Here is a 25,963-nt window from a genome sequence, read left to right as displayed (position 1 = left end):
GTAGGAGTTGAGCAGACTCATAATCTTGACTCTCATTTACTGCCTCTTCTTAAACTAGCAAGCCTCTTGTTACTAAGCCAGTTCTTTTCAGTTTTTGGTTTAAACTCAGCTGATTACTGTAGTTCCTTCTTAAAACTTCCACATTACAAAAGGAAGGCACTTACGCACATGCTTTCAGAGATTGAAGATTTATCATTTAGAACACATTCAAAGGCAGCAGGAAGTCTATTTTTACAACTCATTTAGTAATCAAGTTACAAATATCCCCATTTTCCCTGAGACTAATGAGGATCTAAACTCACCCCAAGGGCTTAGAAATGTGTGGTTTCTCTTTAGCCATCTTCCCTCCCAATTCCAATCTCTGATCAGTGAACTCCATTTACTATTTAAAATATCTCATCATTTACCCTCCTTATGAAGTTTTCTTGTACTGGTGTACAAACACAATCCTTTAAAATGTAGATAAACGAGTATGGAGGCAGTAGAAAATCTCAATGGCGGGAACATTTCTTTCACAATTCTCAATTATTACATATAATCAGCTGAAGAAACTTAATAGGAAGAATTGCTCTGATGTACCCAAGGGGGAAGGTATGCCACTTTAAAGAGAACAGCTATTTTAAATCTTTACTAAATTGAATCTCCTCCTGAGGCTTCTCAATGTCCTTCCCTATATTTCATCAGGGCTCCACTGCCCATAGTTACTTCGATTAGTCACTAAGAGCAAATGGTTAAGTTATGGGATAGCCAGAAGAGAGAATATTACTGCTACCATTAAATTACATTGTAGAAGTATACTGACAAGGAAAAGATGTTCACAGTGTATTATAAACACCCCCAATCCCCATTATTTATAAAAAGTTTTAGAATGAGAAAAGTAGAAATTTAAGGGATAGAAGGGGCAGGTAGCAGAATGAGAACCAGTGTCTGGTTTTGGGCTACCAGATTCACTGAACAATCTGTAAAAACACATTTAATACCCCTATTTTATACCTGTTTTTTTAAACCTAATTATTCTAGCCTCCATTCTTGCTAAAAGTCTACTTTGCAATGGGATTCTTTTGATAAAGTCTTTTATAGGAAGAATTATAGAACACTACAATAACTTGCGCAGCTAGCCAAACCTAATGTTTTCAGTTTAGCATCCACCTTTCCAGTTGTGAAAATGGAATAATGTAAAGGTCTCCCAATAGGTTTGCCTAATTCTTGGTTATTCACATTGCAGATTATCCAGTGTGGTATGGCTATTTCCTGTAACACAGGCCCACAGATTTCCTGAAGTCTCTCTTCCCCAATACTTCAGTAAGCAAGAAAATTAACACAGGCACACAGGGAAAGGCAGATCCCGACTTAGAACCAGAGTAAGTGCTTATCAGTTTTGCTAACATTACTTCCCGACAAGTTTTGGCTTACTCTGGGACAAGGAAAGCTTCTAAAATAGAGATTATTTTCAAGGCCCCCTGAAAGATTTTGACCTAGCATTAGGTAAAAGTTAATTCATTTCACAAGTTATCCAATCTAAACAGGAATTGTACAAATACTGTAACACAACCGAGTAATTAGACTAATACTTCCGGGGACTAATCCTAAAGTTGACAAAGTAACTCTGCCCAACAATTCTAGAACGATGATCTTGCCCATCATTGAATCTATGTTTGCAAGTCTACCACAGCCTAAGAATTTGTCCAAAACCCACAGTGAAGTCTTGGAATGGATATGTGATACGTCTAAGTATTAAGAATAAATAGAGGCAAGGCACAGTGGCTCGCGCCTGTAGTCCCAGCACTTTGGGAGGTCAAGGTGGGCAGATCACTTAGGGTCAGGAATTTGAGACCAGCCTGGCCAACATGGTGAAACCCCATCTCTACTAAAAATACAAAAATTATTAGCTGGGCGTGGTGGTGTGTGCCTGTAATCCCAGCTACTCGGGAGGCTGATTTGAACCCGAGGGGCAGAGGTTGCAGTGAGTCGAGATTGAGCTACTGCACTCCAGGCTGGGTGACAGAACGAGACTCCATCTCAAAAAAAAAAAAAAAAAAAAAAAAAAAGAATAGAATTTTAGTTTCTTTAAAATTATCTTAGAAATGCCTTTATTCTTGCTTTTTAAAACAATGTCAGCCGGGCGCGGTGGCTCACGCCTGTAATCCCAGCACTTTGGGAGGCCGAGACGGGCGGATCACAAGGTCAGGAGATCGAGACCATCCTGGCTAACACAGTGAAACCCCGTCTCTACTAAAATACAAAAAAAATTAGCCGGGCATGGTGGCGGGCGCCTGTAGTCCCAGCTACTCAGGAGGCTAAGGCAGGAGAATGGCGTGAATCCGGGAGACGGAGCTTGCAGTGAGCTGAGATCGCGCCACTGCACTCCAGCCTGGGCAACAGAGCGAGACTCTGTCTCAAAAAAAAAAAAAAAAAAAAAAAGTCAATGATTTACTTCAATCTGTATCAAATCAATTTCATAAATGGAGAAATATTTCTGTCAACTTTTCAGAAGGTAGTTTTTCTTGAAAGGTAAACTGGTGCTTTTGTATTAGAAAAGAACTTGTTTTACAGATTTGGTGATAAGAAGACAAAAATGCATAAACAAAGGATGCAAACCAAGTAGAATTTAAGTTGAATTCAGGATTTCAAGTAGCGATGTATAAAAGAAAGTCACTTACTATTCACAATTAGATCACTAGTGGTTTGTGGTCAACTACACAAATATGCAATTAAATCTACAACCAGCCAAATTTCCAATTTACTGTAATGTAACACTCATTTAAAGAAAAAACTAAACTTGGACAGGAACACAAGCGACACACTCAAAACCAAGAGCACACATACACAAAATAACTACAAGAGTGAGCAGAGATAGCTGGTTGGGGAACAGGGAGTCTATAAAAGAAAATTTTCAATTCTGTTAACTAATCTTCTAGTATAAACTGATGATTATATGAAACACACCAAGGAGAATACATTCAAGTTAATGGAAACAAGTCTTTATTAAGTAACTTTTAATATCAGAAAAATAAAACTCTTATAATTCTCTTTACAGCAAATATATAATATCAGTGCTTTGGCCATCTTAAGTTAAAGGCCCTTTATCATAAAATATATGGTTTTAAATTTTACTCAAATTGAATTTATAATCCCTATGACTTCCCTACATATACATAACAAAAGAATGTAGTAAAATTAGCAAATACTAAACTATATTGATAATTTATCATTCTTAGTTTGTGGTTTTTAGAAACAGTACACGCACCTAATATATGTCGATTCCTTGGCTTATTAGTTGCAGTGTACAATGCAACAAAATACAAAATACATGCTTGGTGAACATTCGTTCATATCTACAAGACGGCAGCTAGAGATTAGGTTTCAATACTGACATTTACTATCCTACAAGCAATTAGCATTACATCATAATATGCCATCAAGGCAACTTTTTTTATACTGAAAAAATCAAAATAAAAACCGTTATTTGTAAACTTTTATAAGAAATGTAACTCTTCAAGTGGAAATAAAAAATAAAATTTGTCTATTTACTATTGAATACACATAGGATTTCAATTTTCATTATACCGAGAAAAAAGCTCTTTTGTGTTGGGAAAATAATGCTTCAAAAAATAATTAGTAGAAAAACCCACCAGTATAATGTTTTGTCCTTTCAATGCCAGCACAGATTTGGGAACATACTGAGGATGAAGTTATAGACATCCACAGGTGAAATGTACGAGTGTATTTTAAATAAATCTTTCCTTGTGATTGGAAATAGTTTTTGAAATGAAGTAAACTCATTGGAGGTTGTCACAGCTGCTTTTATGAATTATGCCAAGGGCATCATTATCCCTTTCCCCTTCCTCCCTCCCCTAAATTACTAAAAAATAAAAATATATTTATAATGTGCAAGACAAATATGGATTGAACATAAAATGTTTCACATTTTGATCTATAGTCTAAAAACTAACAGCTCGAGCACACTAATGAATGGAATGTTCGCATCCTCAATTGTTAGCCAATATAGGTGCCATCCCAAAGCCCTTCCTGATATGGGAAAACCAAGGTGGCCATTTCCACATTCACCAAGAGAGGCAATGGGCAGGAATTCAGCATTCCTGATCCACTGATCATACCAGCCTTGAGAACTCTGGGCGAGATGAAAGTCGATGTAGCAGTTTTTGTCCCAAATTATAACCAGTGATCTAGTAAACTGCCATCAGCCCTATTATTACCAATAAGTAATCACAATGCATTAAAAAGTTACTTGCAATCCTGCAGAATTAGGCATAAGTTGTTGTAAAATAAAAAACAAACAAACCTGTTTTGTCAAAACTGGCAGTGTAAAGAAGGCAGCACTGGAAGTGTATGAATCGTCTGTAATGCCAAGTACCCTCCATAAACTCTTAAAGTGGTTAGGCTTTGGGACCCACTGTTTTGAAATCTTAGACGTATACACTTTTCTCATAGGCTCACACAACCTATGATTATCTTCACTCAGCCAAGTTGAACTTCAGCTTTAGCAATTCTTATATAAACTATGTCTCTGGGTCTACAGGATAGTATTAATAATTCAAACCAAACTAATAGACAAGAGACCACTTAGGTTTAGTGTTACCATAGCAGCCTTTTATAAGTTTACTAACAACTTTAGCCTAATCCCAATAAAGCCTGATAACAGTCATAAGAAATCATTAGGAAGTTTACTGGGGGGTACCATTATACCCATGCCTTTACGAGTCCATATAGAGATATAGTATTTATGTATATATATATAGTTAAGAGTGAATTTGGATTGCCTGAGTAACAGCTGTCTGGCAAACTGGACATGATGGCGTTCTCTTTTCACAGATCTTGTTGGCACATTCCATGCAGAAGAGGTTGTGGCCACATGGAACTAGGGCAGCAATAACCTCATTCTCAAAGCAAATCACACAGTCGTGCTTTCGTCTTGATTCTGGAGGTGAGCTAGAGGTGGAACCACCATTGGAAGAGGAGTAACTATTGGTACCATTAGAAAAAGCAGGGATGTATATTGGAAGGCCAACATGGTTGCCTGTACTAGGTGGGTCGCTCCTAACCCTCCGAGCAAGTGGGTGTTCTATGCTCTCAGGAAATGTAGGAGACAGACGAGGAGTAGATGGCTGACTTCCTCTGCGCTGAGTCTTCATGTTACCAGAAGGATCACTCCCAAAGCCAGAGAGTGGGTTAACTGGTTCAAATGGAGTCCAGATAGTTTGAGCAGATGTTGGTAAAGAGTCAAAGGCAGGAGAGTCAACTGCAAGGTCTTCTGAGCCTACAGATGGTAGTGTATCTCCAAACCAGAAGTTTCCTGTACTAAATGGGCTTGTTGGACTAAAGTCAGCCAGCCTGTTGCTTCCAAAGTAGGAATCTGTGGAGCCACTTCCTAGAGAACTGGAACTATCATTTCGATAATTGGATATCATTCTCGCGCGGCTAGGAGGAACAGGATTGGAGGAGAGCCACGCAGAGCCAAGAGTGCCACCTTCAAAGCTTACATCGGTACCATTGTAATGGAAATCATTCTCTTCATTAAGCTCTATATAGTTTCCTGTACGCATGGCAATATGCATTTCTATTTCTTCCCGTGCTCGGTCGACATTTTCAGGCATCCCTGTCACTTCAAAGACAGGTTCCTTATCTCTGCTCGGAGTTACTATGTAAGTGTGGGTCTGCTGCTGAATTCTTTTAATAGTTGCTCCTTTGGGTCCAACCACTAATCCTACCACACGATAAGGGACCCTGACTTGGACGGTGGTTTGACCGGGCAGATTAGGACTACATGACAATCCTCCCAGGGCAGGCCCATTTTTGTTTCGAGATGCACGAATCATGGAGAAGTGCTCTGCAGCTGAGAGGATCTCTCTTTTGGCCATGGCAACATCTTCTTTCCTTCCAGTGACAACAAAAATGGGCTCTTCACCACGAACAGGAGTCTTGATATACGTGTTTGTCTTGGCTCTCAGTGCTTTAATTTTACAACCTGTTAGAAAGAAAACATTTCATAAGAATCAACATGTACTTCAATGATATATATAAAGACAAATCACAGAATGCACCTTTTAAGCTAAGTATCTGGTTATGGGTAAGTTTTAGAGTTTTTCACAAAGCTAGGAAGTGGCAGAGCCAGAAGTAAACCTAGTTTGACCTAAAATCTATGGTCTTTTTGCTAGTCCAAGAACCTCTATTTTCACAATTATCTTACAGAAGTTCTTAAACTGACTTCTACCTAATTATCTTATCACTTTAACTTAACATTACTCTTTCCTCTGTAAAACTCAATTGATGACAAAAACACTGTGCTCATGGCTAGTAGGTCATCTCACTTCTGCTCCCACCAGTTAAATTCTAGGCCTGCTATGATTCAGTTTTGTTTATTCCCATGTTGTTTGTGCTAGGTGTACTCATGCTAGTAACTGAATTATCTGAATTATTGCATAAACTAATGAAACATCAATGCAAAAAAGACGAGTATCTTAAAGAGCATCTTAAAGAAAAAAGCTGCTATTGAATTATGAATAGGTGAGACAGCTATAAAGGGCTGGGATAAAAAAAAGTAACATAGAATGATTTTGTAATCGTTGTAAAGTCCTGCTCCATTTAAAAGAAACAGATACTGCAGATTGTATGGAATGTGGGTGCTGGGTATGGTTTTACTCAAGGACTGCTCTGATTGACAGACACAATTTGAAACAAAAGGCCTTGACAAATACTAAGTATATTTAAGTTAAAATAAAACATCTAAGACACATATGTATAACTTTACATAATGCCCCACTTTAACCACCTTTTTTTTTTTTTTTTTTTTTTTGAGTAATCAGAGATTACTAGTGCCAACTATGTTAAGATTAGAGGGTTTCAAACTGTAACTTAAAATGTCAAGTACACATCAAGGCATAAAACTCTGGGGTTATACTTTTCAAAGACCCTAACTTGAGCTTGCCAGGATAGATGTGTTCTCATGAATATATCATACTATTCTTAGTTCATCAAAATAAAGCTAGGTGCTATAATCCCAGCTCCTTGGGAGGCTGAGGCAGAAGAATTGCTTGAACCCGGGAGACAGAGGCTGCAGTGAGCCGAGATTGTGCCACTGCACTCCAGCCTGGGCAACAAGAGTGAAACTCCATCTTAAAAAAAAAAAAAGGAGAAGCTAGGTGCTACTGAAGCTAAGTGTCACAATCTGAGCATGTCTTTTTCTTAAATATTCCCTTCCTTTTTTGTCCTTAATAAATTAATATTCTCTATACCACTTTAGTCAGATGAGGCTTTTTTTTTTTTTTTTTTGAGACAGTCTTGCTCTGTCACCCAGGCTGGAATGCAGTGATGCGATCTCGGCTCACTGCAACCTCCACCTCCCAGGTTCCTCCTGCCCCAGTCACCCAAGTAGCTGGAACTACAGGCGTGCACCACCACGCCCAGATTATTTTTTGTATTTTTAGTACAGACAGGATTTCACCACGTTGGTCAGGCTGGTCTTGAACTCCTGACCTTGTAATCTGCCCGCCTCAGCCTCCCAAAGTGCTGCATTACAGGTGAGCCACCACGCCTGGCCGATGCTTTCTAATAAAGCACATGATCTGATCACTTTTTTGCACAAAGTGGGACTCGTTTGTTTGCCCTTCCAAAGCATTCCCAAGCCACTAGGTGTTGACTACACAGGTTGAGTTATCCCCTATCCAAAAACACATGGGACCAGGAATGTTTGAGATTTTGGAGTATTTGCATTATACCTGCCAGCTGAGCATCCCTAATCTGAAAATCTGAAATGCTCCAGTGAGTATTTTCTTTGAGCACTATGCTGGTGCTCAAAAAGCCTCAGATTTTGGAGCTCCAAAACAAAATCGGAGGGTTTTTGAGCATTTAGGATTTCAAATTTTCAGATTAGAAGTTTCAGCCTGTATCTGCTTTTGTTCCACAGTAGAAAAATCAGTTAGAAGACCAGAGAGAACAACGAAACTTCCACATCTACTTATCATTTATACAGGCTAAATGTCCAGGAGATTCCCTCATTCAGCACAGCAGGAACGGTTTGGTGTACAGAATTGAGATCACTTTCTATTGATGCTTAAGAAATTCTGAAAGGGGTATATGAATACAGAACTGGTCATACTCTATACTTAGGGGAGTTATTATTTGGATATGTAAGTTCACAGTGGGCTACAACTTGACAAGGTGGCAAGAAGGCAGTCAGCCACAATTACATTCCTAACAAAAGACAGACGTTATTCTGCAGAAAAACACGGGCAAATTGCATTAAGGACAAAGGTAGAATTAGTGTAAGGGTCTAGGGTTGGTCCCTTTCATTCCTTACTAATATTGACCATTAGAAAATTGAAAATAAATAAAAGAAAAAAAAAAAAACAGAAACAAAAGAGAAAAAAGAAAACGACGTAAAAATCCCTTAATCAAACACTTCTGATACTATAAGCAACTGCCAGTCACATCCTTAGTAGAATATTTTCTGTTAAATACCTAATAGGTATGTTATTAACTAAGGAAATATGATTGAGGGTCCACAGAACACTACCTAGCCTATGGTTGGTATTAATAAATAGGTGTTTAATGCATGGTTCATTGGGTACAGATAAGACAAATGGTTTGAGCATGGGCCACTCTTGGGACACAGGCCTGGTCTACACCCAAAAGGGTCATGTGCTTATTAGGTTTTGCAGATCAGGGAAAAAAGTAACAGGAAGACAGGAAAGCCAACCCTGGGGTTTTTTTTTGTTGTTGTTTTTTGAGATGGAGTCTCACTTTGCCGCCCAGGCTAGAGTGCAGTGGCACCACATCAGCTCATTGCAACCTCTGTCTCCTAGGTTCAAGCAATTTTCCTGCCTCAGCCTCCCGAGTAGCTGGGTTACAGGTGCCCACCATCACTCCCGGGTAATTTTTAAAATATATTTTTAGTAGAGACAGATTTTCACCATGTTTGCCAGGCTGGTCTCGAACTCCTGACCTCAGGTGATCCACCTGCCTTGGCCTCCCACAGTGCTGGGATTACAGGTGTGAGCCATCGCCCCCAGCCGCCCACCCTGTTTAAGCCACTGTCAATAAAGATAGAGGAAACTATTTCTTCACTTCCCTAAATCTTTTGATTATAGTACCCTAAACTCAGATTAGGGATTATAGGGAAGCTCACCAATCATAACATTGTTTCTATAGGAACACATATTCTGAGTTCCAAACAACTAACATGATTTCTCAACTACAAATACATTCTAACATTGGGGACTACTCGAATAGATAGTTTTTAAAAGGTGACACGAACTAAAGGAGAAAAAACAATCTTGTTTTGTAATTTTGCAGGTGACGAAGGTATTAGTTTTTTTGGGTACTTTAAATTGAGTTTTTATTTGAAAACTCAAAGATATTTTTAAAAATCATAGAATTTATAATCTCAGAGTGACATAAAATTCAGAAGCCGTATTATGATATATTAGCCTGTATTTTTTAAGTTGCTACATGGCACAAGTCACCAAAAACAAAGTAAAAAAAACCTAAAATATTTATAACATTTTCTCACTTTCTTACACACACATACACACACACGCACGCACACATCTCTCCCCTACAAATCAAAACAACAAAAACCCAATAAAAGGGTGAAAGAAACAGCTAACATCAAAGTAAATATACAAATGGCTCTGAAGATGGAAATTCCCATTTTCATGGGAACTGACCTATTATTTTCCACCTATAAGACTGTCAAAGAACAAAAACCTTATAACAATGGTAGTAAGAGTGGGGAAAAGAACTCTCATATTTAGCTGTGAGAGCATAAACTGCCCTCTAAGAGCTATCACAGTTATAAGCCCATGTACTCTTACATTTCTACAATCTTCTTGTAGAATTGATCCTGTAGAAATATGTGCACAAGTACAAAGTAACTTCTGTATTTTATAATTATTGAATTAGCATGAGGCTGGTACAGCTATATAATGGTATGCTATACACTTATAAAACTGGTTGACTTAGGGGGACAGGGAAGGAGGGAGGCAGTTTTCACTGTATATTCTTATTTATTTTTTTAAATAAATTTTGAGTCATACATACACATTACTTTTTCAAATAAATTAAGTTAGAAAAGAAAAACAAATCAAACATACAGAAATGATACACTTCACTAGTCTTAGCATATTGATTAGACTTCTGGTTAGTACTACTGATATTATTTTAAATTACAGTAGCCCCCCTCCCTTATCTGCAGTTTCACTTTCTATCATTTCCAGCTCCTTTCAGTCAACCATAGTCCAAATGCAGGTGGATATAGTACAGTATAAAAAGATATTTGAGAGTAAGACCACGTTCACCTAACTTTTATTACAGTATATTGTTATAAGTGTTCTATTTTATTATTGTTAATCTCTTACTCTGTCTTGTTTATAAATCAAATGTTACACAGGTATGTGCATATAGGAAAAAACATAGTATGTATATATAGGGTTTGGTACTCTGTGGTTTCAGGCATCCACTTAAGGTCTTGGGAAGGCATCCCTGTTGGATAAGGGGGGACCTACTGCACACAAACAGCAGGGTAAACGATTTCGTAGCCTCAAAGTTGAACAAAGTTTTGAAATTTAAAAATGTGAGGACTACACTTCTTATAGCTAGAGATAAAAATCCATGTATGGCAAGTTGTATTCAAGGTAATCAATGGGCGGAAGTCTAGACTAGACTGTTTGGAGGTCAAGAACTAATTTTATCTTGATTTGGAAGTAAATTCCCTAAAAAAAGAGTCTCCAACTTACCTCACTGGTGTAGGAACCCATTTTCCCTTCCTACATCACTGTTGCTGGGGCCACGTTTCACCTTAAAATCCTTTAGCTGCAGCTAGAACTCTGGTCCTCTCACTCCCTGATACAGTAAAGGATTCTGCCTTGCTTCTCCAGGGTAAATAAAGATAAGGGTATCTTTATTTAGGGTAAATAAGTAAGGGTATTTATTTATTTACTCCAGGGTAAATAAATAAGGCTTTTCCTAGCCTTAGAAATTAAGACGGGGAGGTCCTCTGTTGCTGGGAGAGGGGTTGAAAGAAAAGAAATTAAAGAAATAAATTTAAAAAAAGAAAAGAAAGAAAAGAAATTAAAAATCTAAAAAAAAGAAAAGAAATTAAAACAAAGATTTGTAATCTTCAGTGTTTTTCAAACCATGGGTTGCAGTATCAATTCAGTGGGTGCAATTAGCATTTAAAAAAAGGACTCACTATGTTCCTAATGTTTCAGTGAAATATATAATGGGCTGCAATATAAAATGTTCTTTTTCCTGCCAGAAAAGCTTAAAACCACTACACAATATCATCTTTAAGGCCACTTTCTAGTTCCATAGCACATGTGAAATGACGTACTTACAACTAAGAACCAGTACAGTGACAGTGAAATGGAGGGAATGTGGCATTACTGAGAAAACCTGGGTTTAAGATCTGACTTTACAGATGAAATTTTCATACAGTTGAAAATGGTAATACTATAGTTCTGCTCTATGGTCACCTAAAGTAGCTTGTGCAGGCCAGAGAGCCCAAACATATTTATAACACTGAATTTTAAAAACCCATTATTTATTTTCCAGCCACCAGCAACACATCTTGGATACTTAGAACAGGATTTTTCAAGTTTTGTTTTTGTTTTTAAACCACAGTTCATTTAGATGGTAGCAAAAAGACCACATGGCCTATCTATACCACTTCCCAACAGAAAAAGCACCATGTGATAAAGAATTGAGTTAACATTTAGGTCACCAGTAATGTACAATTAAGCAGAAAATAAAAGTCCATGGAGCTGTTCATCATTCACCACTAAATCCTTTAAAAAGCTATGGTAGACAGTATGATAGGCAGAATCCTAAGACGGTTCCTCAAGATTCCTGGGCCTAGTGTACACATACTTTCAGTTAAACAAACACCAACCCACATGGCCCCTGTGAAGGGACTCTGCAAATATAATTACAATCCAAATCAGTTCACCTTAAAATAGTAAAATTATCCAGATTATCTGGGTGGGCCTGACCTAATCACAAGTTTTTTTAAAGCAGAGGTTTTGGCTGATTGTGGTGGCTCATGCCTGTAATTCTAGCACTTTGGGAGGCTGAGGCCAGAGGACTGCTTGAGGCCAGGAGTTCATGACCAGGCTGAGCAATGTAGCAGGACCCTGTTTCTACCGGAAAAAAAAAAAAAAAAATTAGCCATGTATGGTGGTGTATCCCTGGAGTCCTAGCTACATGGGAGGCTAATAAGGTGAAGAACTGCTTGTGTCCAGGAGGTCACGGCTGCAGTGGGTTATGACCACACCAATGCACTCCAGCCTGGGCAACAGAGTGAGACCCTGTCTCTTAAAATATATATATATATTTTTTTTCCTAGCATGACTCAGAAAAGAAGTCAGAGAGATGTGCTCTGGCTAACCTGGAAGAAGAAAGCTAACAATGTATGTTGTAAATTGCCTATGGTGACCCCAAGACAAGGAACTTCCAAGTGTCTTCTAGGAGCTGTGAGCTAGAAGAAAAATGGAGGTGGAGGTCATCATCCTGCAACACCCATCTCCCAGCCCCTGCTCAAAATGAATTTTATCAACAACCAGCAAGCTTGGGTAAGGACATGAGCCGCAGATAAGCACTGCAGTCCTGCCCAATACCTTGATTTGAATGCAGTGAGACCCTGAACAGCACACCATGCCTAGACTTCTGACCTACAGAAATGGAGATGATAAATTTATGTTGTTTTAAGCTGCTAAATTAGCAGTAACGGTTACAAAGCAATAAAAACTACTAGAGATTCTCAGAGCCCTTAAAAACTCCACAATCACTGCCCCAAGAGAGCAGAGACTAAAATGTTAGATATATTACATTCTTATTCAATACTCTAAAAGACATTCTGGAAGTCTCTCAAGAATTATTATAAGTAGCTTTTGGCCGTGTGTGATGCCTCAAGCCTGTAATCTCAATGCTTTGGGGGGCTGAGGCAGGAGGATTACTTGAGTTCAGGAGTTTGAAACCAGTCTGGGCAACATGGCAAAACCCCGTCTCTACAAAAAATATAAAAAACGATCTGGGCGTGGTGGTGCACACTTGTGGTCCCAGCTACTTGGGAGGCTGAGGTTGGGAGGATCACCTAGGATGTCGAGGCTGCAGAGAGCTGAGATCGTGCCACTGCATTCAAGCCTGGGCAACAGAGTGAGACCCTGACTCAAAAAAAAAAAGGAAAAAAAAAAAAGAATTAGGAAGCAGCTTTCAACATAAACTACTACATTAAGGTGTTAACAGTAAATATGGAATTGTCAACAGTTCAAGTCCAAAAATATTTCTGTCCTTTAATTCCCTATTACCTGCTTTAGTTTCCTAATGCTGCCATAACAAGTTCCCATAGTGGCTTTAATGACATAAATTTATTTTTTTACATATATTTGTTATTTTACAGTTCGGTGGGTCACACATCTGATATGGGTCTCAACAGGGCTAAAATCAAGGTGTTTGCAAGGGCTGTGTTCCTTGCAAGAAGCTTGAGGGATCCAGTTCCTTGCACATGCAGGTTGTTGGCAGAATTTGATTGCTTGCAGTGAAAGGACTGAGCGTCCTTGCTGGCTGTCAGCTGAGGGCCATTCCCAGCTTCTAGAGGCCACCACCTACATTCCCTGGCTTGTGACTCCTTTCAGCTTCAGAGTAAGCAACGGAGGCTGAGTCCTTCTCATGCTTCAAATCTTCTTTCTCAGATCTCAGACCCAACTGGGAAAGGTTTTCTGCTTTTAGGGTCTCATGTGTTTATACCCAGACGATCATCCAGATGATCTCAAGCTCCCCAAAGCAAGGTCCATACCCTCAATTGCATCTGCATAAACACCTGCAACATCCCTTTTGCCAAATGAGGTGACGTGTTCAGAGTTCCTGGGGGATTTGGACATGGACTTCTCTGGGTGGGTAGGATTACTCTACCTATGACATTATCTTTCTCCTTTCCTTCAATTATTTTCCTTTTTCTTCCAAGTATCTAGCTTTTAAATCCCAATTCAGGAATAGTAACCCAAAGGCCAGGGCAGTGAACAGACATAAGGTAGGGTCAGGAAAGGTTTGGGGAATCACAAGCATTGGAATAGGTGAAGGGATAAAGCTAAAAATCAAATAAGGGCTGGGTGTGGTGGCTCACATCTGTAATCGCAACACTTTGGGAGGCAGAGGTGGGAGGACTGCTTGAGGCCAGAAGTTCGAGACCAGCCTGGGCAACATAGTGAGACGCCCATCTCTATAATAAACAATTAAATATTAAAATAAAAATATCAAATAGGGAGAAAATATATAAGCCAAGAGTTTACAATGCCTTTTACTAGGAGATTACGTTTATGCTGGGAGATTAGTGGTTTGGTATGTGATACACAAGTAAAAGTAGCTTCCACTTATCCTAGGTGTTCCCAGCAAAATCACTGCTTGGGTGAACTTTAAGAGCATTTTATCAATTGTGAGATAAAGTGCAGCCTAATGCCTGAACTTACCCATTCACATGTTAAATTCCCTATAAAGATGCTAGTGTTATTTCCAGGTGGTATAAATGAACCGGCATCATTTCTGCTCTCAAGCTCAGTCTAGACGGAAATTCAATACTGAATACGAGAACTGGTTTAAAGGTACCTACAAAGCAGTAGGTACATACAAAAGGAGATGACTTTACTACTTACAGTAAATAAAAGAAAGCTTTAAAGGCATTTGAACTGAGGCTTAAAGACAGCGGTTTTGCCAGATGGGAAGGAGAGCAGAGGGAACTGCAAGTGCAAAAGCAGGGAATCAAGAGTACGGGATGGCACAGTCAGACAACTGGGTTCAGTAGTGTGAGAACTTCAAGTCACTGGAGGGTAGAATGGCAGGGATAAAGCTGGATGGGGAGACAGAGGTCTTCGATGTCAGGCAAGGGAATTTCGACTTTATCGTAGACTAGAAAAAATTGGAGGTAGAAGGTAACATAATCAGATATGCATGTTAAGACTAGTAGGAGCATAAAAGATGCAAAAGAGACAAGACGGGGGACTCACCGCAAAGCCTATCACAATAATAAACAGAAAAAGGCTGAGAATGAAGGACAGAATGCAAGTCTGGGGCTATGTATGACCACTGTTATGAACATCAAGTACTTGTGTTGTAGATTTTGCAAAAAGGAATTTGTTTTCTAGAAACTAAATTATGTTTTCCATTCATTTCATACATTAGCTACAAATATAAGGTGACTGAAGAAAGTTCAAACCCTTACAAGCAAACACCAAAATTGCATCATGTATATATTTTCACTTTTGGTAGTCCTTGGGGTTTTTCTTCAAAAATTTCCCAAGAGGTTTTGTTTTGAAGGGTAAAGAGAGGGGAGTTAAACATCTTGAGTAGCTCTTCTTACCTTCAAGAAAAATAAAACTCTTTGGCCTGAAATTAAGTCCCTACCCCTTCTGCACTTTAAGTGGCCATAACCTACCTTCTCCCAGACTTCATCCCCCAAATATGTCTTGTTCCTCTTCTATCTCTGCTCAGTTATTTCCTTACATAACCTGGAAAATCCTCCTAGTATTCCTTTTCCTCCCGGAGTTATTTGAATAACAAACATGGCCATTTGGAAAAGATAAAACTATGTGTAAAAGGCTCCACGAACTCAAGAATAATACAAACATACGCACAACTCATTATTACAGCTATCATGTATGAATCCTTCAAGGTCCAGTTCAAGGAGCAAAAAACTGACTATCTGCAGGACTGGGAACCTGCTGTTTCAACATTAGGGCAAACTATGATTAAAGATACTTCCTTCATTTGTTTTTCGCAAAGATTAAATGAAAAAATGTATCAAACATGCTTACTACAATGCCTGTTATTCAGTTAAGTACTTAGCCCAAATTGTCTTAATTCCACACTCCTTTCATCATACGACTTTCCCCTAAAAACACATCATTTCGGGAGGCTGAGACAGGAGAATCGCTTGAACCTGGGAGGCAAAGTTGCGGTCAGCTGAGATCATGCCACTGCATTCCAGCCTGGGCAACAAGGGCGAAACTCCGTCTCAAAAAAACCCCAAAACCAAAAAACAAAAACAAACAAAAAAACCCTAAATCATCTCACAAGTTTCATGATATATAAGAATGAATGAGGGGGTCGTATTAATAATGTTATACAAAATAAGGTCCCTTTCCCCTTGGAAGAGTCTAGACAGAATATTCAAAAGCTCCTTTCATTTCATAGAAGCACATACAATACTGTATTAAGGTGTTACAGCAAATATGGAATTGCCATTAGTTCAACTAATCAATTCTTGTATTCTATCTTCAAACACTGATGAGTATCAGCTAAATCCCAGTAAGAATGTTTCTTGTGTACACAACATTAATTCAACATTTTAAGTAATAATTTAAGAATGCAATGTATTCCTAAATGCACAATATAAAACTAATAGCTTTCCTTTCTAGGGTTCAAGTGGCCTCCTTGTAGCTATTTCAAGTGAAGAATATTGTTTGTCTCACTTTAGGGATTACTATGACAATACTTTAAACAGCTTCATTTATGTGATTTTAGTTTCATTATCAGTATTCATATAAACATTTAATGCCTTCAATCAAGTAGCATCTACTGTACTTCAAACAAAAGTGTCAAACAACTTGAGGTTGACTGGGTCCTTAAATAAAAAGCTGTTTGGATGGGTGTGGTGACTTACGCCTGTAATCCCAGCATTTTGGGAGGCCAAGGCGGGTGGACTGCTTGAGCTCAGCTTCGGCTCAGTTCAAGACCAGCCTGGGCAACGTAGTAAATTCCCGTATCTACCAAAAATACAAAAAATTAGCCAGGTGTGGTGGTGTGCACTTATGGTACCAGCTACCGGGGATCACTTGGGCCTGGGAGGCGGAGGTTGCAGTGAGCTGAGATTGCACTATTGCACTCCAGCTTGAGCAACAGAGTGAGACCCTGTCTCAAAAAAAAAGGCTGAGAATAAAGGCAAGAGGGAAGAAAACCCCAATTAACACAATGTGGAAAGTACAATGATAAACAATGAAATGGCAAGTTTATAATTTAAAAATTCAGCTCAATAAAACAAACAGGAAGTATTCCATTTTGTTTTAGGTACTTTAACCAATATTAAGAATGCAAAGATGACTAAGATTCAGTTCTACCTTCACTGACTTGCATTAACTTCAAGCACTAAAAGTATTTAGTGACACGTGTTCACGTACAGATAGTGACCTATTTTCTTTTCTTTTCTTATATTGCTGGTTGGTGACAGTAGTCAGATCTTCTACAATATCCTTGCTGATTTTTGTCTACTTGTTCTACCACTTACTGAGATAGGTACGTTGAAGTCTCAAACAATAACAGCTTGAGACCTTGGGTAAGTTGTTTGTACCTCTATAGAATTGTTGTCTGTTTGGTGGAATTAAGAAAGGATTAAATGAGATCATACATGTAGTTTTTGCACAGTGCCTGACACAAGTTTGTTATTAAAAGACAAGTGAACTGATTTTTATACGGAGTTAACATTTAAAAAATACTCCTAAAGATAAAACATACTATAAACTCTGCAAAATTGAGAAGATTTTGCAAAGTCAATCTATCTAATTGGTAATATGAAATCTGGTTTACTTTTACGTAATTTTAGGGACTCCCTTTGGACAAAAATCAGAATATAAGAACTGTGACAGACCACCTAGTTAAATCTCATTTTAGACATGAGGAAAATCGAAGCCTAAAATTGTCCAGTTATAAACTAGTGACCCCTAAACCAACGTTCTCTCAAGTTGTCTTATTTTCCTAAATCCCAGTAAGAATATTTCTAGTGTATTTTTAGGAGTGGAGAATTCCCTGCATGTACAAGGTATTTTAAAAAACAGAAGTTAAATTAAATCTAAAACCTCTCTTTTTTCACTTATTTTAGACAAGACAATAAAAAATATTTAATGAAAAGGTTTATTATTTGGCCTTTCGGTAAACCTGAAAGAAAAAACCAGAAGAGGGTGTTAATTAGAGATGAAAGGCAGAAGTTTTCCTAACTGGGGAGCTTGAAATTATGTTCATGCTCTTTAGAGAATGTTAACAGAAACCTTAGAATTATCTATTTGGGTACCTACCATACAATGGAATTAGATTCATTTGTAAATGATTCTCTTCCAGACTTGCTTGGTTCTTTGCCAGAAAATACATTTCCAAAGCTCTGATTTTAAATAAATTTTAAGACATATTGTAAATTTAAAAAATATAACTTACGTAATTTATTGGTATAGCCTAGGAAAAACTTACCAAAATCACATTTTTTTGGCTTTAACTAGCATTTGTTCAGAGTATAAAAGAAATTTAGCAGTAAAAATTTACCTTATCTGATATATAATTTATCATCTCTGTACTTTCAATTGTACTGTCAATTTCTACTAATGCTATCTTCTCAAACTTGATCCTTACAACAAATGAGGGAAAGGGAAGAGAGAAACCTGAAAGAACAAGTAGATGAAGTAGGTTTTTTCCAGAAGAAAAAACAGGCTCAGAGAGGTTAAGTGATTTATCCAAGGTCACAGGCAGCAAGTGGCAAAACGCAAGGTTTCTAACTCCAAGTTCAACGTCCTTTCCTGCATTATACTAAATGGCACTGGTAGAAAGGCAGAAGAGAAGGCAAAGGGAAAGGGAGGCACAGAGAAGAGAAATAATAATAAAAAGGTGAGCCCCAAATACAAATATACACTTTTACACTGGTAACCATTTTGGGAGATCTTTTCTAGTTGTTTGAAGCCATTCCCTCCCCACTTCCCCTTCAATCACATTCAAGACCAAATTCTTTATGCTTACCTTCAACTACATCTGCAGTTTTCATTGAAGGATTTTCTTTATTATTTTAAGGCTTAGTCTTATTATTCCATGATACAACTTTACTTGTGACCAAACCAGGCTTCTCTGCATGCAATGATGAACTGTAGTCCGCACTTACTGGACAAGGGCAACAAACACTTGAATTGTCCTTACATCTCAAACACTGGCACGGAAGAGGTCTTATAGTTAGTGTAACTCAAAATTCTCAAAGTCAGTTATAGAACAAAGACTCGAACTACTCAAACAGTATTAGACTATGCATACATTCAATTTAGTATATCTGGGTTTGGTAATCTTAACATTAGAAAATTATTTTCAAGGCTTAAATATCAGATTTAATCTTTGTCTCTATACAGTAACTAATGGTAGCATGGGAAAAATTTTAAAAGTAAATCCAAAAATTATGGTATATAAGCTATTTGGGAAGCATTAAGAATGCAGTTTAATAAAAAACATATCACTTAAGGATCACCTGAATATCAATGGAGATTTAAACATAATTATCCATGATCTATTTAGAGCTTCTTAAAAAGCTTTTTTTTTTTAAGTGCAAATACATTCATTTAGTATCTTATGAACATTATCTACTTTTTCATCTTGAGTTTGGTTACAAATTCTACATGGCAGGAGTGACACTGTTTAAAATTCTATAAGAATCCTATAAATTATAAAATAGGACTGTGGTAGTCATCATGGCTCTCCTTGTGGGCACAGAGTTGTAATATACTTTCTCACCCATTTGAAGTTAGGTGTGGCCAGACGATTTGCTTTAATGAAATATGAGCAGATGTGATAAGCATTACTTGTGGATCTAACATTTTAAGATCAGTATGTGCTATGCCGTAGTCTTTCATCTTCTGGCACAATGGTAGATCAGTAATACTGGAGATGGCGGCTGCTGTTGGCCTGGGTCCCTGAATGACTAAAATGAGCAGAGCCCCTATGAACAAGAAATAAACCGTGGTTGTTTTTAACACTGAGGTGTAGAGTTCTTTGTTAACCATAGCGTAACAAGCCCATCTTGACAGAAGTGCCAGGTATCTAAAAGGCATTCAGATATCTGTTGGTTCTAGTTGTTACATTAGAAGAATACAATGAGTGAAACTATCTGCTAAAGCCAAAAAAGGCGGACATAACTAAACGGTGGTTCCCAATTAATTTCAGATTTACCTTAACAAAAGTAATGTGCTTACCACTTAATAGTTTCATATATGTCAATTTCTTTGTGTATCTTCCAGAGTCTCTACAGGAATTGTAGATACGATTAGGCCCAGGTGCAAAAGAGGAATCTGAAGCCTAGGGAGTTTAAGTGACTTGTTCAAGATTACATAGTGAGTTATTGGCACAGGAATATCTATTTCTGATTTGGCTCTTTCCAATATACCACAGCCGAACAGAGACTGTTACAGGCAGTTTGGTGTAGCTACAACATGTATTTTTATATTAAAATACACATACTAAAACATTTTTTAAATCAGCTTAAGGCAAAAGTATTCAAAACCAAATCAGCAATATATTAAGCACTACCTTATAACTAAATGCTACCTTTCCTTAAAAACTTACGCTGTGAAGAACCACCTAGAATTCCAACCCATAAACATTGTTTGAAAATTTTCTAGGTAGAAATCTCTAACAGACTAACACAAATACTTGGTTTCCTGGATCATTTTCAGGTTGTTGGTAACCAAGGGGTACAAAATATACCCTTGAACTACCACTTCATTTCCCATCTCCTCCCTAGTGAATCAGAATAGTTCATTAGCTGAATAAGGCAGGAAGTAAGGCAGTAGATTTCCCCACCCATTTGCAAAAACAATTACAATAACTGAACCCTTCTCAAGGGTCCCAGAGCTAATACAAACCATTATTAATGAAATTTAAATTTTAAAGCCTAGAAAAATTGTAATACTTAATTTTTAAAGCTAGTGTCTATATATACACAAATTAACTCTCTGAACTACAAATGACAGTGAATTTTTAGCTAGACACAGAACTATATTACAGTTATAACTGTGCCTTGTGGGTAGCAGAGACACCAAAATTTTATCAAGTAAACTAATTTGGATAGTGATATTTTAAATTATGCATACTAGAAATTCAGTATCCTACGATTAGGGCACAAGTTAATCCAAAATACTAACCTTCCAGAGCAGAATGCTTCAATACTGAGGCAGCAATGTAGAGTACAAAGAATTTTATTTCTGATGTCAAACTATACTAAATCCAAACTCCACTATTTGAGCAAGTTAGCTCTCAAAACCACAGTTTCTACCTCTCTAAATGGCAGTAACAACCTAGCAGGGTTAAACGGCACTGGTAAAGCACCTAGCATAGTACTAAGCAAAGAGAAGGCCAACAATGCACCCTCATCCCCATAAAAGAAAAAGACAATGTGCTGTAGCATCATTCTGAAACTATATATTCTCATGAAATATGTATTTCTCCTTGAAGAGAAAATTTATGTACAGCAAGACCAAGCTTTCTCTTTTTCTCGTATAAACCTTATTTCAGTTGTGTTAGAGCTTGAAGGGTGGCTCCACCCTAAGAAATTGGGAAGACAACTTGAAACAGTGTAAAGTATTAATTGTTAATAAAGAATTTTATGTTTTATAATGTGTAATATATTAAGCACACTTACTAGTCATACATAAAAACCCAGAGATTGGGAGTATGCACATTTTTTTGGACAGGGTGGACAATAAAAAGAAGCTAGAGATGACTTTTCTAGACTATGTGGCTAGAGAACACACATATCCCATCAATTGAAGTCTAATGAAAATAATGAAAAATACACATTTATCCTAATAGTAATATAAAATATTGGGTTACAAGTCTCTAAACAACTGAATTTATGACATTTAGTATTAATTTATAATGTAGTTAAGAATGGGTACACAGTTCTATTTTAATTCACTTTTTAGTCTAAATGGATATAAATGACTGTACAAACTGGAACAAAAACCTGCTGACTAAAATTAGACCTGTTAATCACTGTTAATATGTCTTGCAGGTACTATACTTAAAAACAGAGATGTTCTAAGTTTGTAAAATTAGGTCTTAAAATCTGTTGTCAGGTTTATTTTTGATGTCCATATTCTAAAACTTTTTTGATTACATTCAGTTCCTGGCTTCATACTGTTGTTTCACAATAGATGCAATGCTTTAAAATACAAGGCCAATTTAACATTTACAAATGACCATATGCTACTGGGGAGTATAAATTCGAGGTCAAACACTCTGCCAACTTTCATCGGTATCAAAAGCGGTAGCTTGTGTTTAGGAAAACACTGGAGCTCAGAGGCCATCTACATGAGTTGCTAGTCTATGTGACTCAGAATTCCATTTGTCCTGCTCTTTGCTTCAGAGCTGAAGTCATAAATGTCTCCATCTGTGACATAATTATTTCCAAAATCAATTAAGAGATGTCAAACAGAAAATTGTGGCTTCAGGTAATACATAAAATGGCAGAAATGGATAATTTAATCTTAAGGATGAAAATTTAGCTCCCTCAAAGCAAACAAGAAAATGAAATGATTTGCCCTGTTTTCCTCACTTAGGACAGGTTCTCTCCCATGGGGAAATATCATACTGTAAAAGGATGTGAACATTAGAAGTTACTTAGTTCTCCATACGAGTAAGCAAATAACTTTACAGGTTTTATTACTATCGTGCTGGGACATGGGGGTGGCAAAGGGGTACAATGATCCACAAGTTGAATGGTTCAAAATAGCAAAAGGACCAGATTTTCTGCTTTTAAGACAGAGGATGATGACATACTTTTAACAGTATTGTCAACTCCGGGAAAATACAAGGTTTAAATGGAAGAGCCAGCAATTTGTCTCCATGTCCTAAGACATAATTAAATTCAACATTTCCTTATTAACCAAATAAGCACAGCCCTCAAAAGAAAAACTAAGGCTTTATCTCATTTCCTATCATGTAATAGCTGGTACAAAATAAAAACTTGGAATTCACTTTTAAAAAATTGATTTCTATAAAGATAACAATGTACACAAGGGCCATTCTGCAGTGCTTTACGGGGTGTCTACTATAAAGAAGGACAAAAGTTTGTATTAAACTAAATCTATAAAATATGTTACCTTGTCCCTCTGTAAAACTAGCACGTAAATGGTTTTTTCCTTTGTTACCCTAGACTGTTACCATAAGCACACTGAAGCAACTTGTCCTGAGAAGTGGCATCTTCATATGGCATTCAGACTTCTTCACATTCCGGTGTGAACGCCTGCCTTCCACCTTTTCCACCACTCCCCTTTACAGATCTCAAGTATCAAAACAACACTACTTGGCAATTATACCTAGAAGATGGTCCTCCACACCACTCCTCACATTGTTCTTCCACAGTTTTTCAATCTCCATTTGTTAAACTCCTTCCTACCCATTTTCCAAGGCCCTCCACGGTAGATGTTCTCCTATCTGATACTCTGTCACACTAAATATAATATAGTTAGTGCCATTCTACTGTTTATTAGACTGTTATCTTCTTAAGGGCAGAAAGTCTGAATTAACTTCACACTCTCAACTCAATACCACAAACTCAACACCTGGCAAAATACATGCTTGGTACATGGCGATTCCTCAGTGTTCTCACATGAATGGTCAACTCATTCTGATGCAAATTGAGATGTTGTAATTTTATCCCATGTAAATAAAAGTTTTATCCTGGATTAGTACTCTAAGTATCGTCAAAACCAAACAAACCAGGTATTTGAAACTCATTAACCAGAAGAACAACACACATAAGCTACCTCTCAATTGAAAGGTCCAGCTTTGAACAGTGTTGGTAAGTGCCAATCATCAGGCAGTCTGAAATAAGCTATCTCCTTTATCCAGATTTCATATGAGTTTTTATTAAAATCCTACAGATAGGAAAGAAATGAGCCAACTCTGATATGTGAAACCACCATTTCGACAGACCTCTTATTTATGTGTACTTTAGACCACTTGGGAAAGATGAGATCATTTAAGCAGCAGCGCCATCATCTCGCTTTATTTGACCCCAACAATGCTCTCAACCTAACAGTAAAGAGGCATGCATCAACCAGGCTAAACCATATTGTCATGCGGTGGCAGCAGGTAACATCTGCCCCTTTCATAAAGGGAAAAAGCTCCCATAAAGAACTTAGGACCTTCCCTAAAAATGTCGGATACAGAGGTACCCCAAGCATCTCCTTCCCCCACCTTCACAAATCTACTCCTGGAATCTGAGACATAGGTCCTTTGTCTGAACAATGTGGGAGGAGTCTGTCTGCAGTACTGGTGTGCTGACAAGTGAAGAGGAGAATTAACTGAAAACTGTATAAACACAGAAGTTTCTTAATTACCTTAGTGTCCAATTTTTCTTCATCCTGCACACCGAACAGTTTCAAAAGACAGCCAGTGTGTCAGTGTGTCTTTCCAAGACTTGAAACGTATCGAGAGGAATACAGTAAGATCGGCGGCAGTGAGTTGGGCTGCTTTTCCAAAGCTGTTTCTGAACAGCGGAGAGGCAGGGGATGGCGGTGATACCGACCATTTGAACATCCCTTCCCTCCCCAGTGAGCTCTGTCTACAGGCCTCCATTTCTGTCCTTTTCTCCATCTGAACAAGTTCTTGTAAGGGAGGCTGAACGCTTTAAAAAGAAGACACTCGGCGGCGCAAACTTGCAATCTCGAAGGTTTCCGTACCCAAGAGCGAACCCACAACTCCTCGAGCCCGACCTTTTACCACCTCACTGAGGTTTCTGGTGCCACGCCAGCCTGGTGTTCCACGAATACAGCCCAAGTAACGTGAACACCACCGGACTGGGTCGCCCGAAAAACTTCACACTTTTTACCAGGCGAGACGAGCGAAAAAGCGTGGGTTTTCGCAAGGTGACCCATCTTCACATCTGGTCGACCCTCGGCTCCTCCCAGACCCCTTCGGGGTGGATCTGGGGGCCTCGCCGGGTTCGCCCTTTCCGTCCCATGCTCATTTCTCTCGTCTCCCCACCCACGCCCGGGGCCATGCCCAGCTGGACCTCCCCACCCCTGCACTCACCCTGGCGGCCGACGATCTCGGCGACGTGCTCGGAGCTGGGCACCGGGACGCACTCGGTGGTGTTGACGCTCTTTCTCCGGAGCAGGGCCGCCTGCTCCCCGTTCAGGGCGGCCGCCGCCGCCCCACAGCCGCCGGGGCCGTAGGCATGGGACAGCATCGCCGCCATCATGCCCTGGGCATCGTCCCCTCCGTACAGCACCCCCGCCGCCGCCGCCGCGGCCGCCGCCTCCCGGGCATCGAAGCCGGCGGCGGGCAGCAACACAGACCCCAGGGACCCGCCTGGGATCGGCTGGGTCTGAGAGGCGGTGGCCGCGGGCGGCGACAGCAGCAACAGCGACGACCGGTCTTCCTCCTCTGCTTCCTCCAGCTCCTCCTCCTCCAGCAGGTCTCCGTCCAGCTCTGCTTCCTCCCCCTCCTCCTCGTCCTCTTCCAGCTCCAGCTCGGCCGCCTCCGGGGCCCCGGGCCGGCCAGGCGGAGCCCGCTCCTCTGGAGACAGCCCCGCCGCCCGCCGGGCCTGGCCCTGCGCCGCCGCCGCCACGGCTCGAAGCGCCGGAGCACCGGGATCCGCCGGGCTGGGGTCGTCGAGGCCTAGCGCGGCCAGGCGCTCCCTCAGCAGGAGCCCGTCCCCCTCGAGCTCCGGGCCGCCCGAGGGCGGCGGCAGAGGCGGCGGCGGCGGCGGCGGCGGCGGGGGCGGCTGCGGCAGGGGCGCCGGGGCCGCCGCCAGGGCCAGGGCCGCGGAGCTGCCGCTCGGCATCGCGGCGGCGCGCTGTCAATGGCGGCGGCGGCGGCGGCGGCGGCCGGGTCAGGCGCAGCAGGCGGCGAGCCCCATGGCGGACAGGGCCAGGGCCCTGCTCAGCGCGCAAACACCTTTCCTCTGGGGAGGCGGTGGGGCTGGGGACCCGGGCCGTGGAGCGCCAGGGCCGCCCGGAGACCGGAGAGGGCGGGGTGGAGGGGCAGGGGAAGGAGGCAAAGGTAGGTAACTAGGTGGGTGGGTGGGGACGGCGGCGGGGCGGGCTGGTGGAGGTGGCAGCGGCTCCCTCTCAGGGTTTCTTTTGTTTCATGGCCTTAACCAGCCCCCGGCGCGCGCGGCGGCGGCGGCGACGCCCCACGCCGCTCTCCGAAT

The 25,963-nt window shown here is 39.8% G+C and overlaps 1 protein-coding gene across 3 annotated transcripts; it reads right to left on the bottom strand.

Moving 5' to 3' along the window:
• Nucleotides 1–2,959: 2,959 nt before the first annotated feature.
• On the bottom strand, nucleotides 2,960–25,963 carry MEX3C (mex-3 RNA binding family member C). Of its 3 annotated transcripts, XM_074022215.1 has the most exons (3): nucleotides 19,540–24,693; nucleotides 18,784–18,967; nucleotides 2,960–5,986 (listed from the first exon to the last, which is right to left on the bottom strand). In XM_074022215.1, the coding sequence occupies exons 2-3, from the start codon at nucleotides 18,806–18,808 to the stop codon at nucleotides 4,761–4,763; spliced, it is 1,251 nt and encodes a 416-aa protein (XP_073878316.1). In that variant the 5' UTR covers nucleotides 18,809–18,967; nucleotides 19,540–24,693; the 3' UTR covers nucleotides 2,960–4,760. The 3 variants fall into 3 exon arrangements, with proteins under 3 accessions (XP_073878316.1, XP_005586731.2, XP_073878315.1); XM_005586674.5 differs by lacking the exons at nucleotides 18,784–18,967; nucleotides 19,540–24,693 and adding an exon at nucleotides 24,841–25,963; XM_074022214.1 differs by having other exon boundaries at nucleotides 18,784–24,693.

Source organism: Macaca fascicularis, chromosome 18, assembly GCF_037993035.2.
Source record: "Macaca fascicularis isolate 582-1 chromosome 18, T2T-MFA8v1.1".
In the NCBI taxonomy this organism is placed as follows: Eukaryota; Metazoa; Chordata; class Mammalia; order Primates; family Cercopithecidae; genus Macaca; species Macaca fascicularis.
Note: the sequence above shows the minus strand (reverse complement) of the source record. Positions and strands in the feature narration are given on the sequence as shown.

Bases quoted from the DNA above. Each gene is read 5' to 3' on its own strand.
- MEX3C (XM_005586674.5), bottom strand. From the start codon at position 25,594: ATGCCGAGCGGCAGCTCCGCGGCCCTGGCCCTGGCGGCGGCCCCGGCG. The intron at 5,987-24,840 runs GTGAGTGCAGGG...TCTTTCTAACAG, and splicing joins CGAGATCGTCGGCCGCCAGG to GTTGTAAAATTAAAGCACTG.